Genomic DNA, 22,106 nt, shown 5'->3' with positions numbered 1-22,106 from the left:
AGAAACGCAACAAAAGACTTGTGGTGGTGTGCTATAGTCTCCTGCCGCTCCCTCAGACTCAGGCTGATTGGCAGAGTGATGTCAGCTGAGACGGGTGCATGTGCTGAGGTAAGACCTGTACAGGACATGTGGTGTTTGGAGAATATGAACAGGACTCAGTGGACAGTGACCAGGGCTGAGCTAGGCTTGCTTAGAGCGAGCTGTGCAATGTTTCTGGGTCTCGAGTCTTTGCTGATTTTTGCTTCCCTGAGAGAGGCGCAGTCAAAAACTTCTCCTGGTGTTCCTCCTGGTCCCCTCCTGCTTACTCAAGCCGATGTTCCTGCTACATCCTACCACCACTCACTACTACTGACCAGATATTTCTATGAGGTGTTTGTGAGTGGATCAAGCTGCTGACGATAGCCTATGACTAAACTGCCAATTTCCAGACAACACAGACAGGAGTTGCTCCAAAGAACCTTTCTAAACAAGTCCACTTCCCCCATATCCTTTCTTTCTCATTACCTCTGGTGGGTGGTGGGCTAAAAGGGAGGTTAAAATGGGTTTAAAACATCATTAAAAATAAGGTTTTAAAAAAATTAAAGTTACTGGCAAAACACCATCCAACACAACTGACTTTCCAAAAACTCTTATGTTTCCACTTCACCTCGGGTTAAAGAGATGGCTAAGGATAAGGGCACTTGCTGGTCCTACGGAGGATTAGGGTCAGTTCCCAGTATCCATACGGCAACTTACAACCATATGTAACTCTAGTTTCAGCTCCAACATGCTCTTCTGGCCTCCATGGTCACCAGGAACACACATGGTGCAAATACATCCATGCAAGTAAAATTCATATAAAAATAAACCAATAAATATTCAAGATGGCATCCCTAAGATGAACATGAGGGCACGGGCCTATAAATCTGAGCATGCAGAAAGCTGAGACAAGAGCATTACCATTAATTCAAGGCCATCTGGGCTACATAACGAAACATCACCTCAAGAACCAAAATAGAAAAGAAAAAGAACTGAATATTTCTCAATGGTTCAGAGCTCATACTGCTCTGAAGAAGACCTGAGTTCAGTTCACAGGACACATAAGAATAGCTCACAACTTCCTGTAACTCGTGTCTGTTTTCTGGCCGCCAATATGCATAGATACATACACACATATACATAGTTTAAAACCTTTAATCCTAGGACTCAGGATGAAGGGGCAGGCAAGTATCTGTGAGTTTAAAGCTATTCTGGTCTACATAGTGACTTCCAGGGTAGTCAGGGCTATGTAAAGAAACTCTGTCTCAAAAACCAAAATAAAATAGGGCTGGTGGCACAGCCATATCTACTGGAAATGTTGAGAGTCATGAAGCCACCACGGCTTCATGACAGTCCCAGCAAAGCTGAGCTGAATGCTACAATTGCTGTCCGCTCTCTAACTTTTGGGGTTTGGTCTCTATGTGCTGCATTCCTGGAGACTTTCTGCACTATGATTCATTTTATGTCTTTTCCTGAGAAAAATTATGCCCGAGTCTTTTTTAGAAAAATCCTAAACTTAACTTTATCTGGCCACTGTTTGGAAGTCTCCCTTATGCCCTGGAGATCAGTAGCACAGATTAGCACAGAGCTGGATGAGGCAATCACCCCAGGAAACCTCTTGGGGTATCTGCAGGATAAACAGACAACTGACAGACTCTAACTGGCCAAGAATAAAGGTTACAGATTCAAGGCTTCTTTTTACTATTATAGCTTAAGAGATCTCTGAAAATGTAGTTTAAAGATAGAGGGTATACCCCTGGAGGAACAGAACTCAGTAATTAAGTTAGACTGACTAAAATAAGCATTTCCTACTTCAGAGTGTAGATGATGAGGCATATGGTAAAAGAATTTAGGCATTAGTATTTGCTGCTCATAGCAAGACCAGTGCAGATACTTTCTCTTTCTCTGGAGTGCTTTCAAACTGCAAACACTGTCAGCCTAAAAGCAGGCTGTCATATAACAAACATGTTTGCTTTGAAGGAGATATTCTTTAAATTCTTTTTTTTTTTTTCTTTTTTTCGGAGCTGGGGACCGAACCCAGGGCCTTGCGGTTGCTAGGCAAGCGCTCTACCACTGAGCCAAATCCCCAACCCCTTTAAATTCTTTAAATTGGAGTTACAGGACTAATAATATATCTGTTCTGTCTGTATTTTCTAATTGTGACTGAACTTACAACTCTGAACATGTAATGAAAAATCAAACACACAATCTGTACTTCTTGGAAAATCATTGGTCTGTCTTTGTTCTGTGAAACTTTTATAGATAAAGTAGCACCTGGCAGCTGGTCAGTCTGAGACTCCCCTGAACACCATCCCCGACTCACTCGTCCCTTCCCTACCAAGTCTTCATCTCCTCGGCAGGCTGCAGGGTCAGCAAGGCTCTCCCCTAGGGGAAGGCCCCCAACCCATCCCTGCCCCTCACCTCCTACCCCACCCCACTCCCACCTCTGGTAGGCTGGAGAAACAGGGTATTTAAATTCACTGTCTGCTCTTCAAAGGATGTGGATTCCATTCTCAGCACCCCACATGACAACTTACAACCATCTGTAACTCCAGTCCCGGGGGAATCCAATGCCTTCTTTTCGCCTTCAAAGCCACCTAGTGTTTGGTTTCAGACCCCCAAATATATAGGTGAAGTACACATTTTATATAACAAAGCAGATCTAGCCTCTTCTCCCAGCATCCCTTAGTCCCTACCTGGCATACCTGGCCCGCCCTCAACCCTGAACTTTCCAGCCTAGGGGCTGAGATAGCCTTCACCTAGGGGCTCTTCCCTACATAATCCACACATTTTGGTCTCTCCCCACTTTCTCCTTTTTTCTCGCCCCCTCTCTGCCATAAGCTCTTTCTCTCTCTCTCTCTTCCTCCTTCCCTCCATCTCCCTCCCTATGGTGATTTCCTTGACCTCCTTCCTTGGGGCCAGTGAACTTGCCTGCAGTCTCCCAATAAACCTGTGTTTATATATATTTTAATCTGGCTTGAAATGGCTTATTTCACCAGTGGAAAAATAACATCACCAGCTATACATAGAGTCAAAACACTCATATACATAAAAGTAATACAAGTTTTAGAAAGATTCTAAAAGTTTAAAATAATTATTTAAAAAAGAAATAAAGAGAAAATAAAAGGAAAAAAAAAAAAAAAAAGCCAGGCAGTGGTGGCACATGCTCTTAATCCCAACACTTAGGAGGCAGAGGCAAACAAATCTCTTAGTTTAAGGTCAGCATGGTCTATAGGAAACCAGGACTGCGCAAAGAAACCATCTTAAAAAGTCAAAAAAAGAAAAAGGAAAAATAAAAAGTTAGCTGAGGATATATAGCTGAGGGGTTAATTCCCTGGTATCACAAAAGAAAACAAGCAAAAAAAAAAGGGAGGCATACAGTTAATTCACTGGTAAAGCATCTGCCTAGCACACACAAGGTAAGATCCCAGGTTTCCAAAAGACAAAACAAAATAACCCAACAGCTGGGCACCCAGGCGCACACCTTTACTCCAGGCACCTGGGAGGCAGAAGCAGGTGTAGCTCTGATCAGTATGGTTCAAACAGTGAGTTCCAGGGCAGTCAGAATTACATTCTGAGACCCTGGCTGGGGAGGGGGGCATGGTTCCCAGATTTCAGCCTCTGGATACTCCCTCAAAAAAGGTAGCACTGCTGGACATGGTGGTGTACACACTAAAGAGGCAGAGGAAGACAGATCTCTGTCAGTTCCAGGCCAGCCAAGCTACACAGCGAGACCCGGTCTCAAAAGCAAGAAGGAAAAGAAAAGTGTAGGCACAATGTTATTGTGGCCTGTGTAAAGATTACCCTTGTATTAATCAAATGCTGATGTGTGTGCCCCCATAACTGGTTGCGATCCCTATTCTGAGAAATATTCTGAGAATAATCCTCATTCTGTCTCAAAGTTGTGTAAACACTGCTCCCCAATTATTCCTCATCTGGTAAGTAACAATCAGTCAGTGACTGAGCAGGGGAGAAAATGGGGGTAGACTTCCAGCCAGGGGAAGAGGAGGGAAAGAGAGGAAGTGGGGATCCAGCCAGGGGTCCAGGAGACACCATGAGAAAACAGCTGGAGCAGAGAAAACCACGAAATGCAAGTATCTGCAAGTATCGCAGGGACACTGGCTGGGAGGCGGCCAGATTAGTTTACATGATTAAAAAGATTAAGACTGCTTGGCGGTGCCTTAAAGTTTTAAATAAATAAAACAATCAGTCTAAATTATTTGGGAGCTAGCTGAGTTAGGAGAAAATGGCAACATTTATAAATCTGCACTAACAAAAAGTAACCCTGATCACAGTCAAAGGAACACCCCACATTCTGCTACTCCTGTGGCAGCTTCTAAGCTTTGAGGCTGTTCTGCAAAAACACAGCACTTATGCAGGTACAGCTGTTACAAACTAAGGTCCACGTAGCCGCCAAAGTCAACATCCAGACTATTATTGCAACTTTCCTCCCAAAGCAAAATAAAACAGAACAACAAAAAACTATTTTGTCTGAAAGGTGGATAAATTCAGTATGAAATAGCATACCTTCTCTCTTTTCTTCTCTCATCCATCCTCTTATCCAGAGCTGCGTAAATAGCATCTGCTTCCTCATCATCTTTTTCATAGGGCCCACTTGAGAAGAGGCTTCCGGCATAGCCATTAAACTAAGAACCAAACAACATATTTAAAGGATCAGCTTCCCACCAACACAGAAAGCACACAAAACACTCACATACACAAAATAACTAAAGCTTAAAAAAAAAAAAAAAAAAAGGGGGGGGGGTTGGGGATTTAGCTCAGTGGTAGAGCACTTGCCTAGGAAGCGCAAGGCCCGGGTTCGGTCCCCAGCTCCGGGGGAAAAAAAAAAAAAAAAAGTCAGAGGGGCTATTCCAGTTGGAGGAAACTAAGCATACTAGTTCATTTCTGTTGCCGTCATAAAATATCCTGCTTAAAAAAACAACAACAACTTAGGGAAGACAGGGTTTATATGACTTTTTTGATTTACAATTCCAGGAAAATCATGGAGGGAAAGGCTTGAGAGAGCTGATCATAGCACATCCATACTCAAAGGCAGAAAATAAACATCTGCTCACTCGTCTTGCACACTCTCAGGGCCCATGAAATAGTGCCACTTCATTCAGGGTGGGTTCTCCTACCCCAATCAATCATCAAGACAAACTCCAATAGACAGGTCCACAGGACAGTGTGATCCTGATAATTTCTTTATTGAAACTTTCTTCCCAGGTGACTCTAGATTATGTCAAACTGATAGTTAAAATAAAATCTGTAGGTTAGTTACTAATACAGTGTCAATATTAATTCTAGGTTTCCATAATTTATTAAAATTTGTAAGATGAGATAAAATTTGAAAGAGCGTATAAGAACTTTCTTTTTTGAGACAGGTTTCACTATGTAGCTCTGGCTGGCCTGGAACTTGCTATGTAGAACATGCTGACCTCGAACTCACCTGCTTCTGCCTTCTGAGTGCCAGAATTAAAGGCACAGGCCACTAAGACCAATACTTTATTTACTTTTAGTATTTTATATATTCTGAGACACAGTCTTACTATGCATTCTTGACTGGCCTGGAAGACTCTGTGTAGACCAATCTAGCCTCAAACTCACAGAGATCCACCTGCCTCTGCCTCCTGACTACTGAAATTAAAGGCATGCGCCATCACAGCTGCCTTGTTTTTTATTTAGGGTGTGTGTGTGTGTGTGTGTGTGTGTGTGTGTGTGTGTGTGTGTGTGTGTGTGTGTGACATGCAAATTTGTAGGAATGCATGTGCCTGCAAATGTGCAGATGACCAGAAACACTGGATTCCTCTGGAAATGGAGTTAGAAGTAATGTGAGCAGTTTACTGTTGGTGCTGGGAACTGAACTAAAGTGCTTTGGAAAAACAGCAAGTACTCTTAACCACTGAACTATCTCTCTGGCCCTTTCTAATTTTTTTTAGGAAATTATTTTCCCAAGTTCCTTCAAGTTTAAAATTATCTCAAAATGAACATTCTACCAATAGTTTTTTTCCTCAAAGATGTTCGTTAGACATGTTAAAAAGCCTCATGAAAGACGTCAGTTTCATATACCAAGCAACTAAGAAGTTCAACAATGAAGTCAAAGCAGCATTAGCACCGTCCCCAAAGAGTATCCAGCAAAAACACCTCAAGAGTGAGGTACTCTGAACCTACACGTGCATCTCCTTACGAAAGAGACCAAAGCAGTGCAGTTCTTTACTGCTCTCTCTCAGACTGCTAAAGACAGAGAATGAGTCTAAGCCACCTCCTGTAGGAGCTCCTCAGCCCTCCTCGTGGCTGGTGAGAGCTGCCACAAAAGCCCAACAGAAGTTACTTCATCAAGAACTTTATCTCTTCATTCAGAGCACAACTGTGCCAATAATGCATTCTGTAAGTATTCTTTTTTATTTCTTATATTCTGTCATTTAATTTGCATTCTTACACATATGTCTCATGATGGTTTTGTTTTTGTTTGTACATTATCCAGTTATTTTCCCATGAGACCACAGGAAAAGAATAAATCTTGTTAGGATTATACTTAAGCAAGAAAAGAAGAGAAAACACTACAAAATCAACAAAATAACAAGAATCAATATACACCACTCTATAAGAACTCTGAATATTAATGGCCTCAATTTCCTAATCAGCACTCACAGGCAGCTTACAATTGCCTCTTACTCCAAGGGGCTTTAATAAGTTTCTGGCCTCTATAAGGTACTTGCACATATGCTCACACACAATTTCAATAAAATCAGGACCGGAGAGATGGCTCAGAGGTTAAGAGAATGTAGTACACTTGCAGATGACCTGGGTTGATTCTGAGTATCCAAATCAGGCAGTTCACAACTGCCTATACCTCCAGTTCCAAGGAATCTATGCACACCCACACCCTGACACACATACACAGAATTTAAGATAAATAAAATAAACAATTCTTAAATAGATTCATAGACAGAAGCTCCATGGTTATCTTGACAAATGCAGAAAAGGCTTTTTGAGAAAATCTAACATCCCTTCATATTAAAAGCTGATAAAAGTCAGAATAAAAGGAATGTATCACAAACCAACAAAAGTTACATACAATAGACCTATAATCATAATATTAAGTCAGGGAAAACAAAGCATTTCCATTGAAATCAGGAACAAAACTCTCACATTCTATATGTTACAGGAAGTCTTAACCATAGCAGTTAGATAAGAAAATAAATAAAGGGAATACAAATAGGAAAGGAAGAAATCACAGCAATTCCATTTGCAGATGTCTGCTTCTTACATAAGAACTCTAAGAAATCCATCAGAAAACTCTTAGAACTAGACAAGACGAAAATTAACATACAAAAATCAGTTGCCTTCCTACATAACAGTGAAGCAGTAAGGAGACAATCCAGTCACAAGTACATGTGTACACATGTACACACACACACACACACACACATGTACATGTGTGTACACATGCACACATACACACACACATCCCCCCCACCCCTTTTCTAACCAAGGGTGAGAAAGCTCTCTAAACTATATAAAACTTTAAAACACTAAAGAAAGAAACTGAGGAAAGCACTAGAAGATGAAAAGATTCCAGAGAGCCTTGTAAAAATGGCTATCTGATCAAAAAGCAATCTAAGCATTCAATGCAACCCTGATCAAAATTCCAGTAATCGAGTTGAAGAGATGGCTCAGCAGGTAACAGCTCTTATTGCTCTTCCAAAGGACCCAAGTTCAATTCTCAGCACCTACATCAGTTGATCACACCCACCTATAACTCCAGATATGGGGATCTGACACCCTCTTCTGCCTTTAGTGGGCATTCACATGTATGCTCATGCACACCAATAAAAGTTAGAATAAATAATTTTTCAAAATTTCATTGACATTTTTCACAAAAAAACTTTTTCAGAAAAACCTTAAAAGCTCCTCTACAGGAGCTGAACGGATGACTCAGCAGTTAAAGAGCACTTGCTGCTCTTGCAGAGAGGAGGACCTGAGTTCTGTTCTTAGTACGCACGTTCAGTAGCTCACAACTGCCTGTAACTCGAGACACAGAGGATCAGACACCCTCTTCTGGCCTCCTTGGGCACTTATACACAAATTGTAAACAAATATGCATAGACAGACACACACACGCAGATAAAAATAACTCTTTGTTTTTAGTTTTTCGAGACAGGGTTTCTCTGTGTAACCCTGGCTATTCTGGAACTCACTCTGCAGACCAAGCTAGTATTGAACTCAGAGATCCAACTATTTCTGCCTCTCAAGTGCTTATACCATCACCAACCTGTTGGGGATTTGATTTAATGGATGCCCAAATAACATGGGAATTCACACATCTGCAGGTCTCTGCCCCCAATTGGTCTTGATTGGTTTAAATACAGTTGCCAGCGGCCAAGGCAGGGCAGGAAGACAGAGGGACTTTTAGAATTCCCAGAAGACAGAAGAAAGGGAGCCCACCATGAGGGGGGTGTAGGATGGACCGGACCACGCCATGAAGGAGCAAGAGGGTAAAAGGACTGAACTGTAGGTACAAGAGGAAAGTGGCCCCATGGGAGGGTTGCCCAGAAGGAACTAGAGCAGCAAAGATAAAATATAGATTTAGAAAGAATTAACTCAGTAATATATGAGAGATATGTGTTAGCCTCTGGTAGGTTTGGAAGTGCCCAGACTTGAACTAATTAAGGCATATTTTAAAAAAGCAGGCATGTGCGTATCTTTCATTCCTGAATCCCAAACACCCGCCTGGGAGTTTAAAGCAGATTAATTATTTACCACTTCAACATCCAGCAAAAAAAATCTCTCTCTCTCTCTCTCTCTCTCTCTCTCTCTCTCTCTCTCTCTCTCTCTCTCTCTCTCCACACACACACACACACACACACACACACACACACACACACACACACACACAGAGAGTGTGCTCTTAACCACTGAGCCATCTCTCCAGCTCCAGATTGTGAGACTTTTAAAGTTGTATTTAATGTGTAAAGTATTTAAATATGATATGAAAGTGGAACACAGGGAATACTAGGAGTTAAAATTTTAACTGGGGGGCTGGAGAGAGATGGTTCAATGGTTAAGAGCACTGACTGCTTTTCCAGAGGTCCTGAGTTTAATTCCCAACAACCACATGGTGGCTCACAACCATCTGTAATGGAATCTGATGCCCTCTTCTGGTGTGTCTGAAGACAGCCACAGTGTACTCACATAAATAAAATAAATCTTAAAAAAATTTTTAACTGGGAACGTGGGTGAGAAGAAATGAGAGAGGAATCGGTAGGGGTGGCTAACCAAAACTAAAGATGTATGGAAAACCACTACTTTGAAGCTAATTAAAAACCATAATTTTTAAAGGAATTTGAACACAAGTACTCTATAGGGATAGATGTAGTGGTTTGAATAAAAATAGTCCCCATAGGTCCACAGGGGGTGGCACTATTAGGAGGTGTGGTCTTGTTAGAGGAAATGTATCTGGGTCTCTTCCTATTGCCTGTGGATCCAGCCAGATGTAGACCTCTCCAGTACCATGTCTGTCTGCATGCCATCATGCTTCTAGCCACATCAATGAACTAAACCTCTGAAACTGTAAGCCAGCCCCAATTAAATGCTTTCCTTTATAAAAGTTGCTGTAGTCATGGTGTCTCTTCATAGCAACAGAAACCCTAACTAAGAGACATGGGTCATTAACTGAAAATCTCAGTACCAGATGTGGGAGTGGTAGCAGAATTTTAGTAGAGCCATTGTGTCTAGCATGAATTCTGGAGTGATAGCACCTAGACTTTAGTAGAACCATTGTGTCTAGCATGAATTTAGTAGAGCCATTGTGTCTAGCATGAATTTAGTAGAGCCATTTTGTCTAGCAAGAATCTTAGTAGAGCCATTATGTCTAGCATGAATTCTGGAGTGATAGCACCTAGACTTTAGTAGAGCCATTGTGTCTAGCATGAATTTAGTAGAGCCATTATGTCTAGCATGAATTTTAGTAGAGCCATTATGTCTAGCATGAATTTAGTAGAGCCATTTTGTCTAGCAAGAATTCTGGAGTGATAGCACCTAGACTTTGATGTAGCCTTTTGTAAATAGTGATTGCTACCTGAGCTTTATGGAGGATTCACAAAGCTTTTGCATAACTTAGTCCTGTGACACACCAGAGACACCAAGAAGTCTCCTAAGGATGAAGACTCCTTCTAACAATCTCTAGCTCAGATAATAGGTTTTGGTATTTTGAAATTAACTTGCTAAAGGTGCCTTTTGTGTAACAACAAAGAGGATCTGCAAATGGAGTTCCAGAGTTCAGTCCTACAGAGGCTGATCCCCTGCTGCTGAGAAGCCTAAATTCAGCCTGCAATGTCTCTTTCTTGGATACATGGTTCCAGAACACAGGATGCCTCCCAACGAATTATTGGTCAAGGAAGCCCCAAAGGCTACCTTTAAAACAACACTAACTGTTGCCATTGTTCTTGGTTGCCCTCCACAGCAAAAGGCAAGACCCTCTTGTTGAAGACACAACACACTTTGGTTGCTGGACACAGAAAATTCCAGAAAAACTGGAATTGACCTGAAACTTTCTTGCTGCTGGCTGACTTTTGTAAAGCTGAAAGGTGTCATGCAGGTCATTTAGGAAGAAATGTCATTAATGGCATTATACCATAATTTTAACATATTATTATTGTTGAATGCTACAATGCAGGTCTTCCAAGCAAAATGTACCCATGGGTGCAATAGGGGCATGAAATGTAGGGGGTTGAGCTGGAGAGATGGCTTAGTGGTTAAAAGCACTGACTGCTCTTCCAGAGGTACTGAGTTCAAATCCCAGCAACCACATGGTGGCTTACAACCATCTGTAATGAGATCCGATGCCCTCTTCTGGTGTGTCTGAAGACAGCTGCAGTGTACTTATATATAAAACAAATAAATAAATCTTTAAAAAAAAATGTAGGGGGTTAATCAAGTACTTGAGGCCCACTCCATTGGAATAATTCATGCATGGGTCTATAAAACCTGCACAAAAGCCTATGGCTTGGGAGATCACAGGTCGTAGGGAGAAACCTACTTCTATTGCTTTGCTAAATGGAACTGTCAAATTGCTTTCTACTTATGTTTATATCCATAGACCCAGGATACTCTAGTCTTTACCAAAAGAGCCTTCTGCAGTGAATAACAGTCAATGAAAAAAAAAAATTAAGAAATTGTCAAAGTACTAAGAATAAATTACAGTAAGTGCTCATTCCTAAAATATCTATATCATCCCATCCCCTTCAAAACTAGAGATAACCACTGAGGAAAGGTTACAAAGGGGGGGGGACGCATGACACGGGGGGGATGGGGGAGGGTGCTGTGAAATGCTATCTTCTGGGTATGACACAGCTCCTGCACTGGGGAACTCACTGCACACTTACTGGTACCTGCACAAGGCAAGGCTAACGACATCAGTCAACATTCCAATAGGTTGCACTAACTGGACTCAGTGAACCAAAAAAGAAGAGATCATGAAGATGAGGAAGAGACCTGTTGGGAAGTGCTAGGGTGGGTGGATCAGGAGTAGACATGATCAAAGCACATTGTATACACAGGAGAAGGTGTCAAATACATAAAACATTCTAAAAAACGTCAGTTCTTAGAGGTTAGAGAGCGGGGTTGGGATTTAGCTCAGTGGTAGAGCGCTTGCCTAGCAAGCGTAAGGCCCCTGGGTTCGGTCCCCAGCTCCAAAAAAAAAAAAAAAAAAAGAAAAGAAAAGAAAAGAGGTTAGAGATAGTGCAGCAGTTAAGAATACATTCTGCTCTTTCAAAGGACCCTAGTTCAGTTCCCAGCACCCACATTGGGAGACTCACAAACACCTCTAACCCCATTCCCTGGAGAGGTCCAAGGGCTCTGGCCATCTCAGTCCATGCGTTCATGTACACAGACACATACTCATACCTCATACACATAACTTAAAAATAATAAAAATCAATCTTAACAGCTATTTTTTTAGATCACCTCATCATAGTTGGTATCGTTCAGATCCTCATCATCGTCATCAGCAGCCTGGTTTTTCTTCATCTGGTCCCCCACAGTTCTCTTCCCTGGTGGGGCATGGCGGTCGTCCACAGGGTCGTTTGCATCCCGAGCAGGCCCAATGTCTGATCGGGTGGTGAAGCCTGTGGCACTAGAGGAAGCCCAGAGACATCATTATTTAAGTGACCCTGATCCTACGCTCTCTTCTGACCATCAGTTCGTAACATCATGTCTCTTCTCACACCTCTGCCAACATCCAGAGATTCTCATACCAATTGGACTCCTACACATTCCTGGCCTTTGTTGCTAAACGTTTAACCTATAAGGTCAGAGACAGTTTCTCTTCATCCCAAGGTGTCTCCATTTCTCCTTCACATCACTGTACAGGCCTTCAGAAGTCAGTCTCTCCAGTTCTCACCTCACAGTTCCAACTGGCTGTTGAGCATGAACTCTCCACTTTCACCAAGCGCAAACTGAGTTTCCTCCTTTATGCACTCAGCAGCTGTTCCAATGATCAGCCATTAACAGACACTCCATATCAAGCACTCTCTTGTCATCTGTCTCCCATTTGAGCTCTCTCCATCCTGTCTGCTGACAAGTCACCACTGGCATGGCTGGAAGTCCCATTTACTATTCCTACCTCCAGCCTACTCCTACTTCAACTCATCTGCCAGGTGATCCTTCTCAAAATGTAGCTCAGAAAATCATGGGAGCTGATGCAGGATTTAATCAAACTGTGAACCCAAGATTTCGTTATTTACATTTCTAGCTGTGGTGTGGCTCAGCCTTAGCACACACCTTTAATCAAGAGCTTTCTGCTTGAATATTGTTAACAGGATTAAATAAAGTCGACCACAGGTCAAGAAAGACAAAGATTGGGGTTGGGGATTTAGCTCAGTGGTAGAGCCCTTGCCTAGGAAGCGCAAGGCCCTGGGTTCGGTCCCCAGCTCCGAAAAAAAGAACCAAAAAAAAAAAAGAAAGACAAAGATTAGACTTGAATAAGCGAGGCTTCCTGAATAAGGAGAGGCAATAATAGTTCATCTGATAGCTTGGTCAATCAGTCCAAGCTAACTCATGGATATTTTCAAATGATAATTTAACAAAGGCACACCTGCCTTACTGGCATGAAATGAAAAGTGGGTTTTCTTAAATCATGTTCTTAATTTCGTGTTAGAACGTTAGACTATAGATTGCCACATGGCCCACGCCATCCTGGACATTAGCGTTTGAGTTTTTTCCTTAAATAAGAATAATATTTTTGTTGTTTGGTATTAAAAACACAGTTAAGACATTTAAAGCATTTTAAGTAAATTCGGAGGGTGACTACAGTTCAAACTTGTTTTCTAAATTTCTAAGACTTGGAGTGATTTGGAGCTAAGATAAAATATTTGAGCAGAGCAGTACAGCCCATGCCTTTAATCCCAGCAGATCTCTATAAACTAATTGTTTCCTAAATTCAAGAGTTAGGGTGAACAAGGTGGTGGTAGCACATGGCTTTAATCCCACCACTCAGGGACAAAACTACAGACGCAGCTCCTAACTGGTATGTTTGCACACTAGAGAAGCCACACACCACATTTACAGATTATTATTATAAAAACCCTCCATACAGTTACTAGGAAGGCAGCTGCTCCCAATGGGGACAGGAACAAAGAACAGCTTTTGCGACTGCCAATGAGCTCATCGACCGACCAATATTGAACTAGACGATACCCTAATTATGAAGACCGTATTTACTGGTGAATTGGAACTCTTCATAAAACAAAAAGGAGTCCACCTACATTATTACAACATATTGGGCATTGTTATGGTCTAACCCCACCCCCGCCCCCAGAATAGCTGTAGCCATTTTGTTCCATGCCTGCCAGCTATTTCATATTGTTACCAATCATTGACACAGAGAAGTGACTTGGCTCAGAACAAGGACATGATGACCATGTTCTGTATGAGGTTTGCTAATCCTAAGAAATTTCCAAAGCTTTACATAGGACCCATCAAATCAAAGGTCAATGTGAATTGCTATGTCTAAAATATCTTGATTCAGAGCTGATCGCCCGGCAGCACTTTGTGCACCTGGGTATGAACTCATTGTGGTTTTTTCCCTTTAATAAAAAGTGTTAAGGGGTTGGGGATTTAGCTCAGTGGTAAAGCGCTTGCCTAGGAAGCGCAAGGCCCTGGGTTCGGTCCCCAGCTCCGAAAAAAAAAAACCAAAAAAAAAAAAAAAAAAAAGTGTTAAATAAGCTTAAACACTGCACTTATATAAAGGGAAAGGGCACTATGTATATTTATCCACGCATACTAAGGTATCTTTAATTTCGAATTTTCCAAATAATTTATTTAACTTCAATTGAAAAATCATATTTTTTCTGTTGCCAAAATACGCTTTGCCCTAAGAAGGACATAACCGGCCAAAAAAGGAACCACCAGAGCTAGGGCTGGGGCAGGATTTTGCTTATATCTTTTCAGGAGAATAAAAGCATCCAACTAAGGAAACCGGGGACGACCAGGCAAGTGAAATACCTGAAGAAAAAGGATGGATCATCAAGAGAAAATGTTCCAAGGAGAGTGTAATAAATTAGCCAAGTGATATTGCCTACCTTCAGTTGACTGGCCTAAAATCCTGGCTTGGAGCCCCCAGTCTAACGCTGGCATCCATGCCACTATCTTGACCCAGCCACTGCCCCTTCCTGCCAGATAACAATCACCCAATGCGGGTCAGGAACTGGACAGCCCAGGCAGGCTCTCCCTTCATTTCTTCCTGCCATGCAGTTGGCCAACCCATGGTGGTTACCAATGCTAGTCTCTGCTGCCCTCTACAGGGCATAGAGAGAATCTCTTATAAACGTTGTCACCTGTCAATAAAAAAGCTATGGACAATGAGATGAGGCAGAAAACAGGAGGTGGGACAACCAGCGCAGAGAAAGAGAAAGAGAATTCTGGGAAATAATGAGAAGTGCGGAGGTTCACCCCGAAGGCTGAGGAGTCAGAAATAAACCAGCACATAGCTGAACTCAAGTAAGAATAAACGTAATAAATTAAGAGCTAATTGGAGAACAAGCCGAAGCATATTCATTAATAAATAATTAGTCTCGGAATTCTTATTTTTGGGAATTAAGCGGTCACGCATAAAAACCGCTTTACAGATGGTGCTCAACATGGAAGACATGTAATCCAGACCTTTTAACTTCATATTCAGCTCTTAGACAGAGTCGTTGTTACAGGGAACTTATGAGAACAGTAGAAAACCTAAGGTTTCAGACTGTGTCCACCAAAGGGCACTGAACATCAGGCAAGAACTTACAGGAATTCAAACTTAAAAAAAAAAAGAGCAAAGGCCTGCTTCCAGGTTTCAGAGCAGTTCCTAGTTTTGGTCTTTTAAAAGGTTGCTTAGCAACGGCAGTTTCTCAGGAGGCCAGATGCAGCCTCTGCAAAGGTTTGGGGATGGGGAGTGGGGCAGGGGGTGGGGGCTGGAGAGATGGGTCAGTGGTTAAAAGCGGTGACTCTCTGAAGAAGCTCCTACTGAGTAGAAAAACAAGATCTGGGCTGGAGAGATGGTCCTGAGTTCAAATCCCAGCAACCACATGGTGGCTCACAACCATCTGTAATGCGATCTGATGCCCTCTCCTGGTGTGTCTGAAGATGGTGACAGTGTACTCACATAAATAAAAAAAGAAAAAGAAAAGATTTTTCCCACAAACACCTCTCAGAGCAATTTCCAAATCAGACTGGAGGAGGTTAAGAGAGATGGGGAGAGGCCCAAGCTGAAGGAGCTGCTGCTGGCCAGACAGGTGCTGAGTGCAAAACAGCTTCCAAGAGCTCGCCCATACCCTCCTGGTGAACAAAGAGACAGAGGCGGGCGAATGACAGTGGGGTGAGCAGAAGCAAAACACAGACTGGGAGACAAGAGGAAATCCAAAACAATATAACTTCTGACAAGGTTAAAAAAATGGCTAAAGTTAAGGATAAAAAAAGAAAACTAGATGTGAAAAACTGTAGACAGGGGGCTGGGGATTTAGCACAGTGGTAGAGCGCTTACCTAGGAAACGCAAGGCCCTGGGTTCGGTCCCCAGCTCCGAAAAAAAGAAACAAAAAAAAAAAAAAAAAAAGAAAAACTGTAGACAGGTAAAATGAAATTAAAATTAATAAAATTAAGTTTTTGTTACTAATCTATTAAGTCTTTTATACATTCTTAAAGTCGGCTTTAGAAATATAAGAAAAGATGAAGAGTAGATAAGGGTTAGAAAAATTAGAACAAGAAAAGGAGAAGTACGAAAAAATAGGTCTTAGAAGAAAAACTAAAAAAAATTATAAATGAAATTGAGAAATACACTAAGATAGAAAAAGAAGAAATAATGGTAAAGCACCACCATATAACAAAAATCAGAAAAGTCAGACAAAGGTTGTTAGAAAACCAATCTCGGCTTATCCTGTTAGTGTACAACAAATACCAACAGACAATGGCCACCTCAGGAAGAATGTAGATGGCATCCCATAGAAAAGAAAGATTTTAAAAAATTATAAGGATGCGGGGTTGGGATTTAGCTCAGTGGTAGAGCGCTTGCCTAGCAAGCTAAGGGGCCCTGGGTTCGGTCCCCAGCTCCGGAAAAAAAAAAAAAAAAAAAAATTATAAGGATGCAGCTATAATATGAAAAATAATCTCCAAAGAAAAGCCAAACTGTCGAAGATTTTAATTGTGGCAAGCAAGGTCATTTAAAAAGGGATTGTAGGCAAGGTGTTCCTAGAAAGTGTTTTTTCTACAGATAATTCAAAAAGAAGGCCCAGCCTTCTGGAATATGCAGAAGGTGTGGCAAAGGTCAGCACTGGACTCATCAATATAGATCAACAAGAGACAAGGTAATCCTTTGCCAAGAAATGCCCCAAGAGAGCCCAGTATCAAATCCAAGTTGGCCATCTCAGGTCGGCAGTGGAGAAACTCATCCACACAGTTGAACAGCACTGCTCTGGATATAAACATCAAAAACCCAGATATCAAAACCAGAGCAGCTTCGATAGATAAAACAAAGAGCTCAAGAGAGACCAAAGATGTAACAGAGATGTTTGATAAAGTGGCCAAGAAAACCTCCCAGAGATAATAATCTATTATTTAATTTATTACTAGAGATGATTATTTAGTGAAGTATATATTATTATGTACTATTTAATCTATTGTTATTAATCTATTATTATTATAGGTTAAAAAACTTGCTTCCAGAACAAAATGGCTAGCTAGATCATCCAGCATCAGACTGTTCCAATCAGGATTTCCTGAGTCCTGACCTTTCTCAGCATGAAGACACTGGACAAATGTTACACCAGCTTTCTTAAAGTAAAACTTGACCATTTTACCAATTTTCTTTGGGCCTCATAAGAAAATGACACCCCTGAAGAGCAGGAAGCAATTTTGAGAGAATGATATCTCATTCCCAAAAAGTGGAGTGGGTGGTTTTAGTCATTTGATGGGTGATAGGTGTTTGTCATCAAAAGGCAGGGCAGGTGGTTAAAAATTGTTAATGGTTTTGGTCAGGGAGGAAACAAAGCAAGGGAGGTTACATTCAGGGATTTCTTTTTCTTTCTTTCCTCTATCCTTTCTCTCCTCTCTAGTGTTGGAGGGGAGAGAGAAAAGGGATGAAAAGAAAAAAGGGGGATATAATTCTAGAGAGACTCTCATATAGGCATCAATAAAAAAACCTATAGCTAATGAGCGGAGGCAGGACACAGGGCGGGACACCAGCAGGAAGAAAGAGGATTCTGGGAAATAGAGAGAGGCTGAGGAAGAAGCAGTCCAGGACTGAAGGAGAAGTAACTAAACAGCAGGTTGATGAATTCATCAGGTTAGAATCAAGGGGAGATCTGAGCTGACAGGAGATCAGATGTAAACCAGCAGGTAGCTGAACTCAAGAGAGAATAAAGAGGAGATCCACCCTGGACTAGGACACGAGAAGCTGAGGACAGGTAACTAACCATGTGGAAGACACAGAATAGGTTGAACCGGTTAAAGAGTTATGAGTTAGTCGGGGAATGAGCCAAAGCCATGGCCTAGGCATTTAATAATAAACAGTCTCAGAGTCATCGTTCTGGGAGCAGGGGCAGAAAAGAGGGAGAACAGATTTATTTTTTACATATAGGAAAATATATTTGGTTACAACATAAAATGTTTCAACTCTGTTTAAGGTATTGTACCTATGGGATTCTTAAAACCTCAATATTAAGTTCTAGTACTTTTGAAACATACTATTATAAACTGCTAAGGATAATTAAATGCGAGTTAGTAGTCACACAATCAAACTCATGGTCATGCTAGACAGCAGTCTAGTTTACTACAAAAATGTTTTCAAAATTGAAAGTATAGTAAATAGCTAGAAACAAACAATCTATATATAGTCTTCAAAAACCTGAGATCTACAAATATGGCACTTAAAGATGTTTTAATAATTAAAAGACCTGGCGGTTGGAGAGACTACTGCTCTTCCAGAGGTCCTGAGTTCAACTCCCAGTAACCACACGGTGGCTCACAACCATCTGTAATGGGATCTGATGCCCTCTTCTGGTGTGTGTGAAGACAGTGACAGTGTACTCACATGCATAAAATAAATAAATCTGGGCTAGAGAAATGGCTCAGTGGTTAAGAGCACTGACTGCTCTTCCAGAGGTCCTGAGTTCAATTCCCAGCAACCACATGGTGGCTCACAACCATCTGTAATGGGATCTGGGGCTCTCTTCTGGTGTGTGTGAAGACAGTGACAGTGTACTCATATAAACAAATCTTTAAAAAAAAAAAAAAAAAAAAAAAAAGCATAATCTGTCAATAAAAAAGCTTATGGCCAATGAGCTGAGACGGAAAATAAGAGGTGGGACATTCAGTAGGGAGAGAAAGAATTCTGGGAAATGGTGAGATACTAGTAGTCACACAAAGTACTAATTCTAGAAATAAGCTTCATCTAGCTTTCTGTATGTGTTTTCAGGTTTGAGTCTGAAGCAGATAATCAGGAACAAAGTTTGTGTACCTGATAGTTGTGGACCTCAAACCTTTCAAAGATCTGCTGACTATGGCATTTTAAATGTTTAAGTTTGCTACAATAAACTGTGACCATTCCTAACAATAACGTTTGAGGTCTCCAAGAAGATGGGGCCCTGCGACAATGAATCCACCTGGATTGTGGTGATGCTAACCACTGAGAAAAAGTGCCTATGCCTCTTCTACCACCAGGGTCTGTACAAACAGTAGACACTTTGGGTTCCCTGCAGTGCTCTACCTAGCCAGGATTGCCACTAGGCTGACAAACAGCACCCCCTCAACCCTGTCCCCCCAAATATCAGCTTTGGACTACAAACTGCTCAGGACATTCAAATTGCTGAGTTCATATGAGACTGAAACAAACATTTTACAGAACTTTGAATTCAAAATACTTAATCCTAAGTAAAACTGCCAAATACAATCAAGCTGGACATTGTGGAAAGCTTAGCAGAAATGGCTTCATTATTGTAAATAGTTTGGCTGTATTACAGTTAAAGCCTTCTTTTTACCTAGACAAAAAGGGGAAAATGATGCAGGATATTTGTCACACCGTGAACTCAATTGTGTTATTTACTGGAAAAACTGGTTTCTCGTTGTGGTGTGGCACAGCCTAGACACACATTTAATCCAAGAGCTTTCTCCTTTAATAGTGTAAAGAGGATTAAATAAAGTCAACCACTGGTCAAGAAGCAGAGCAAACAACCAACTGACAGGAAGTGAATATAGGGTTATTAAGAAAAACCCAGGGGGTTGGGGATTTAGCTCAGTGGTAGAGCTCTTGCCTAGCAAGCACAAGGCCCTGGGTTCCGTCCCCAGCTCCGAAAAAAAAAAAGAAAAAAAAAAAAAAAAGAAAAAACCCATAGGGAGAAAGAGGGAGCCAAGAGGACAGATAGAGGAAGTATAAGGGAGGGACATTCAGTTTGAAAGGTTTTTTTGAGAAGGCAAAAGAGGAGGGATTCCTTCTCAGATACTGGCTGAGGAGGAAGGTCAGCTGAGTGCTTTTTCTGGCTCTCTGAGCTAGCAGGCTTTCACCCCAGCATCTGGCTCCTGATTCTTCATTGATAAAAATCAAACAATTGAGATATTATTTTAAAAAAAAAAAAAAACAGGGAACTCTAGCCTAATGTTAAAGTCCCTGTGACCTTCTTCAGTTCCATTCTTGCAATTCCCACTATTGCAAGAAGACTTTTTTCCTACCCTCACTGGGCTGACCTTGTTCTTTTGTATTTATTTTTATTTATGTGTATGTGTGTGAAGGTGTGTATTTATAAACACCACATACATGCAGTTGCCTGTGGAGGGTATCGGAGCCCCTGAAACTGGAGTTACAAGCAAGTTGTGAGTCTCCTGATATGTCCTTTACAAAAGTAGTAAGTGCTCTTAACTGCTAAGGCATCTCTCTAACCCCTTTTGTATTTTTTTTTAACATTTATTTATTATGTACACATCATACAGCTTTCTGTCTGCATGTATGCACTTGCAGGCCAAAGAGGGCACCAGACCTGATTATAGATGGTTGTGAGCCACCATGTGGTTGCTGGGAATTGAACTCAGGACCTCTGGAAGAGCAGACAGTGCTCTTAACCACTGAGAAATCTCTCCAGCCCGTATTTTTTTTTAATATTTTATTTTTTAATATTTTATTTATTTAGTATATTTGAGTACATTGTAGCTGTCTACAGATACACCAGAATCTGTTATAGATGGTTGTGAGCCACCATGTGGTTGCTGGGAATTGAACTCAGGACCTCTGGAAGAGCAGTCAGTGCTCTTAACCGCTGAGCCATCTCTCCAGCCCTGTATTTTTTTTTTTTTTTTTTTTTAAGAGGCTGGGCAAAACGCTGGAATCAAACCCAGGGTTTTGTGACATGGTACTACTCAGCTACCCCTACTGACATTTCAAAATCCTCTTTGTAAACCTGACTAAAATGCCACACTGCTGAATATCTCTTGACTTCTGTTCTCCTTTTTCTGTTTGTTTATACAAACACCAACCTTGTCTGGTGAACTACAGGTCTTCTGAAAATGGCTGTGAATGCCTTCCTTCTACTATCATTACCAAGGAAGATTTATGTTTCCCTAATCAAACCCATAAAGAAGTAGGACACATCCTTATGATTAGCGGCATAGCCATCTCTGTCCAGAGGGCTGAGAATCTGAGCAGGTGGCCTATAGCCACACATCCTAGAGGAAAAGGATGCTTAAGGAAAGAAAGATATAGCATACTCTTACTGTATACAGAGACTCAACTGCTTACAACCGACTTGCTTACGGATATTACTTCAGACACCAAAACACTGAGGTTCAGACCACTGTGTAGTTAATCCCTCAGTCATATCTTAGGGTGGCAGTCAGACCTCATGAACCTACTTATTTTGACACATACATACATACATACATATCCACTTTGTCGGGAAGGCATCATGCCAAATTACCTAGTTGTGGCGGTGAACGTTAATCTTTTTTTTTTTTTTAGACAGATTTAAGTAATTCTAGCTGTTCTGGAACTCGCTATGTAGCTCTGGCTGTCTTGGAATTCGCTATGTAGGCGAATATGGGCTCTAAATTAAAAACGAAGGCCTCTGTCCCCGCCCCAACTCATCCCACGCCCCGCAAAAATGCTGGGATTAGAGACGTGCGCCACTAACCCCAGCCCCTTGGTTTTTTTGTTTTGTTTTGAGACGCGGTCTCTCTATGTAATCCTAGTCCAGACCGTTCTCAAATAGGCCCAGCGCGAGCTGTGTTCCAGGGCACTAGCCACCCTACCCGGAGCAAGCTCCGCCCACTGCCTTACCCTCGGCCCAGCCCCGGTACGTAGCCCAGCGGCGCGGGCATGCCCAGGAACGGCTTCTTCTTCTTGTTCATGGCGGTGCTGTTGGCCGAAACAGAGAAAAAGAAAAGCAGGGGAGCAAGTACGCGGCAGAAAGCTCAAAGTCTTCCCGGTGTCGCAGCTGGAAGAGATGCAGCCAGTACGTCACTGGCGCACCGGAAGTAGAGATCGGGGTCGCGGAAAGCCCCGCCCACTTAGAGCCTCGGGCGGAAATCAAAGCTGTGGCTTTGCAAAGTGTTTCCGGCCAAGGCAGCGTGA

General features: G+C 41.7%; 1 protein-coding gene across 1 annotated transcript in view; it reads right to left on the bottom strand.

The window, feature by feature from the left end:
• Prpf6 (pre-mRNA processing factor 6) overlaps positions 1-22,106 on the bottom strand; it is a 63,776-nt gene extending 41,670 nt beyond the window's left edge. Inside the window, exons 1-3 of the mRNA XM_032905013.1 lie at positions 21,813-22,106; positions 11,986-12,154; positions 4,546-4,664 (exon numbers count right to left, since the gene is read on the bottom strand). Coding sequence (XP_032760904.1) covers positions 4,546-4,664; positions 11,986-12,154; positions 21,813-21,883 — 359 coding nt within the window. The 5' untranslated portion in view covers positions 21,884-22,106. The remainder of the gene's footprint in view (positions 1-4,545; positions 4,665-11,985; positions 12,155-21,812) is intronic.

This window comes from Rattus rattus, chromosome 5, assembly GCF_011064425.1.
Source record: "Rattus rattus isolate New Zealand chromosome 5, Rrattus_CSIRO_v1, whole genome shotgun sequence".
NCBI lineage: Eukaryota > Metazoa > Chordata > Mammalia > Rodentia > Muridae > Rattus > Rattus rattus.
The sequence above is the reverse complement of the archived record's forward strand: the minus strand, read 5'-3'. Positions and strand labels throughout refer to the sequence as shown.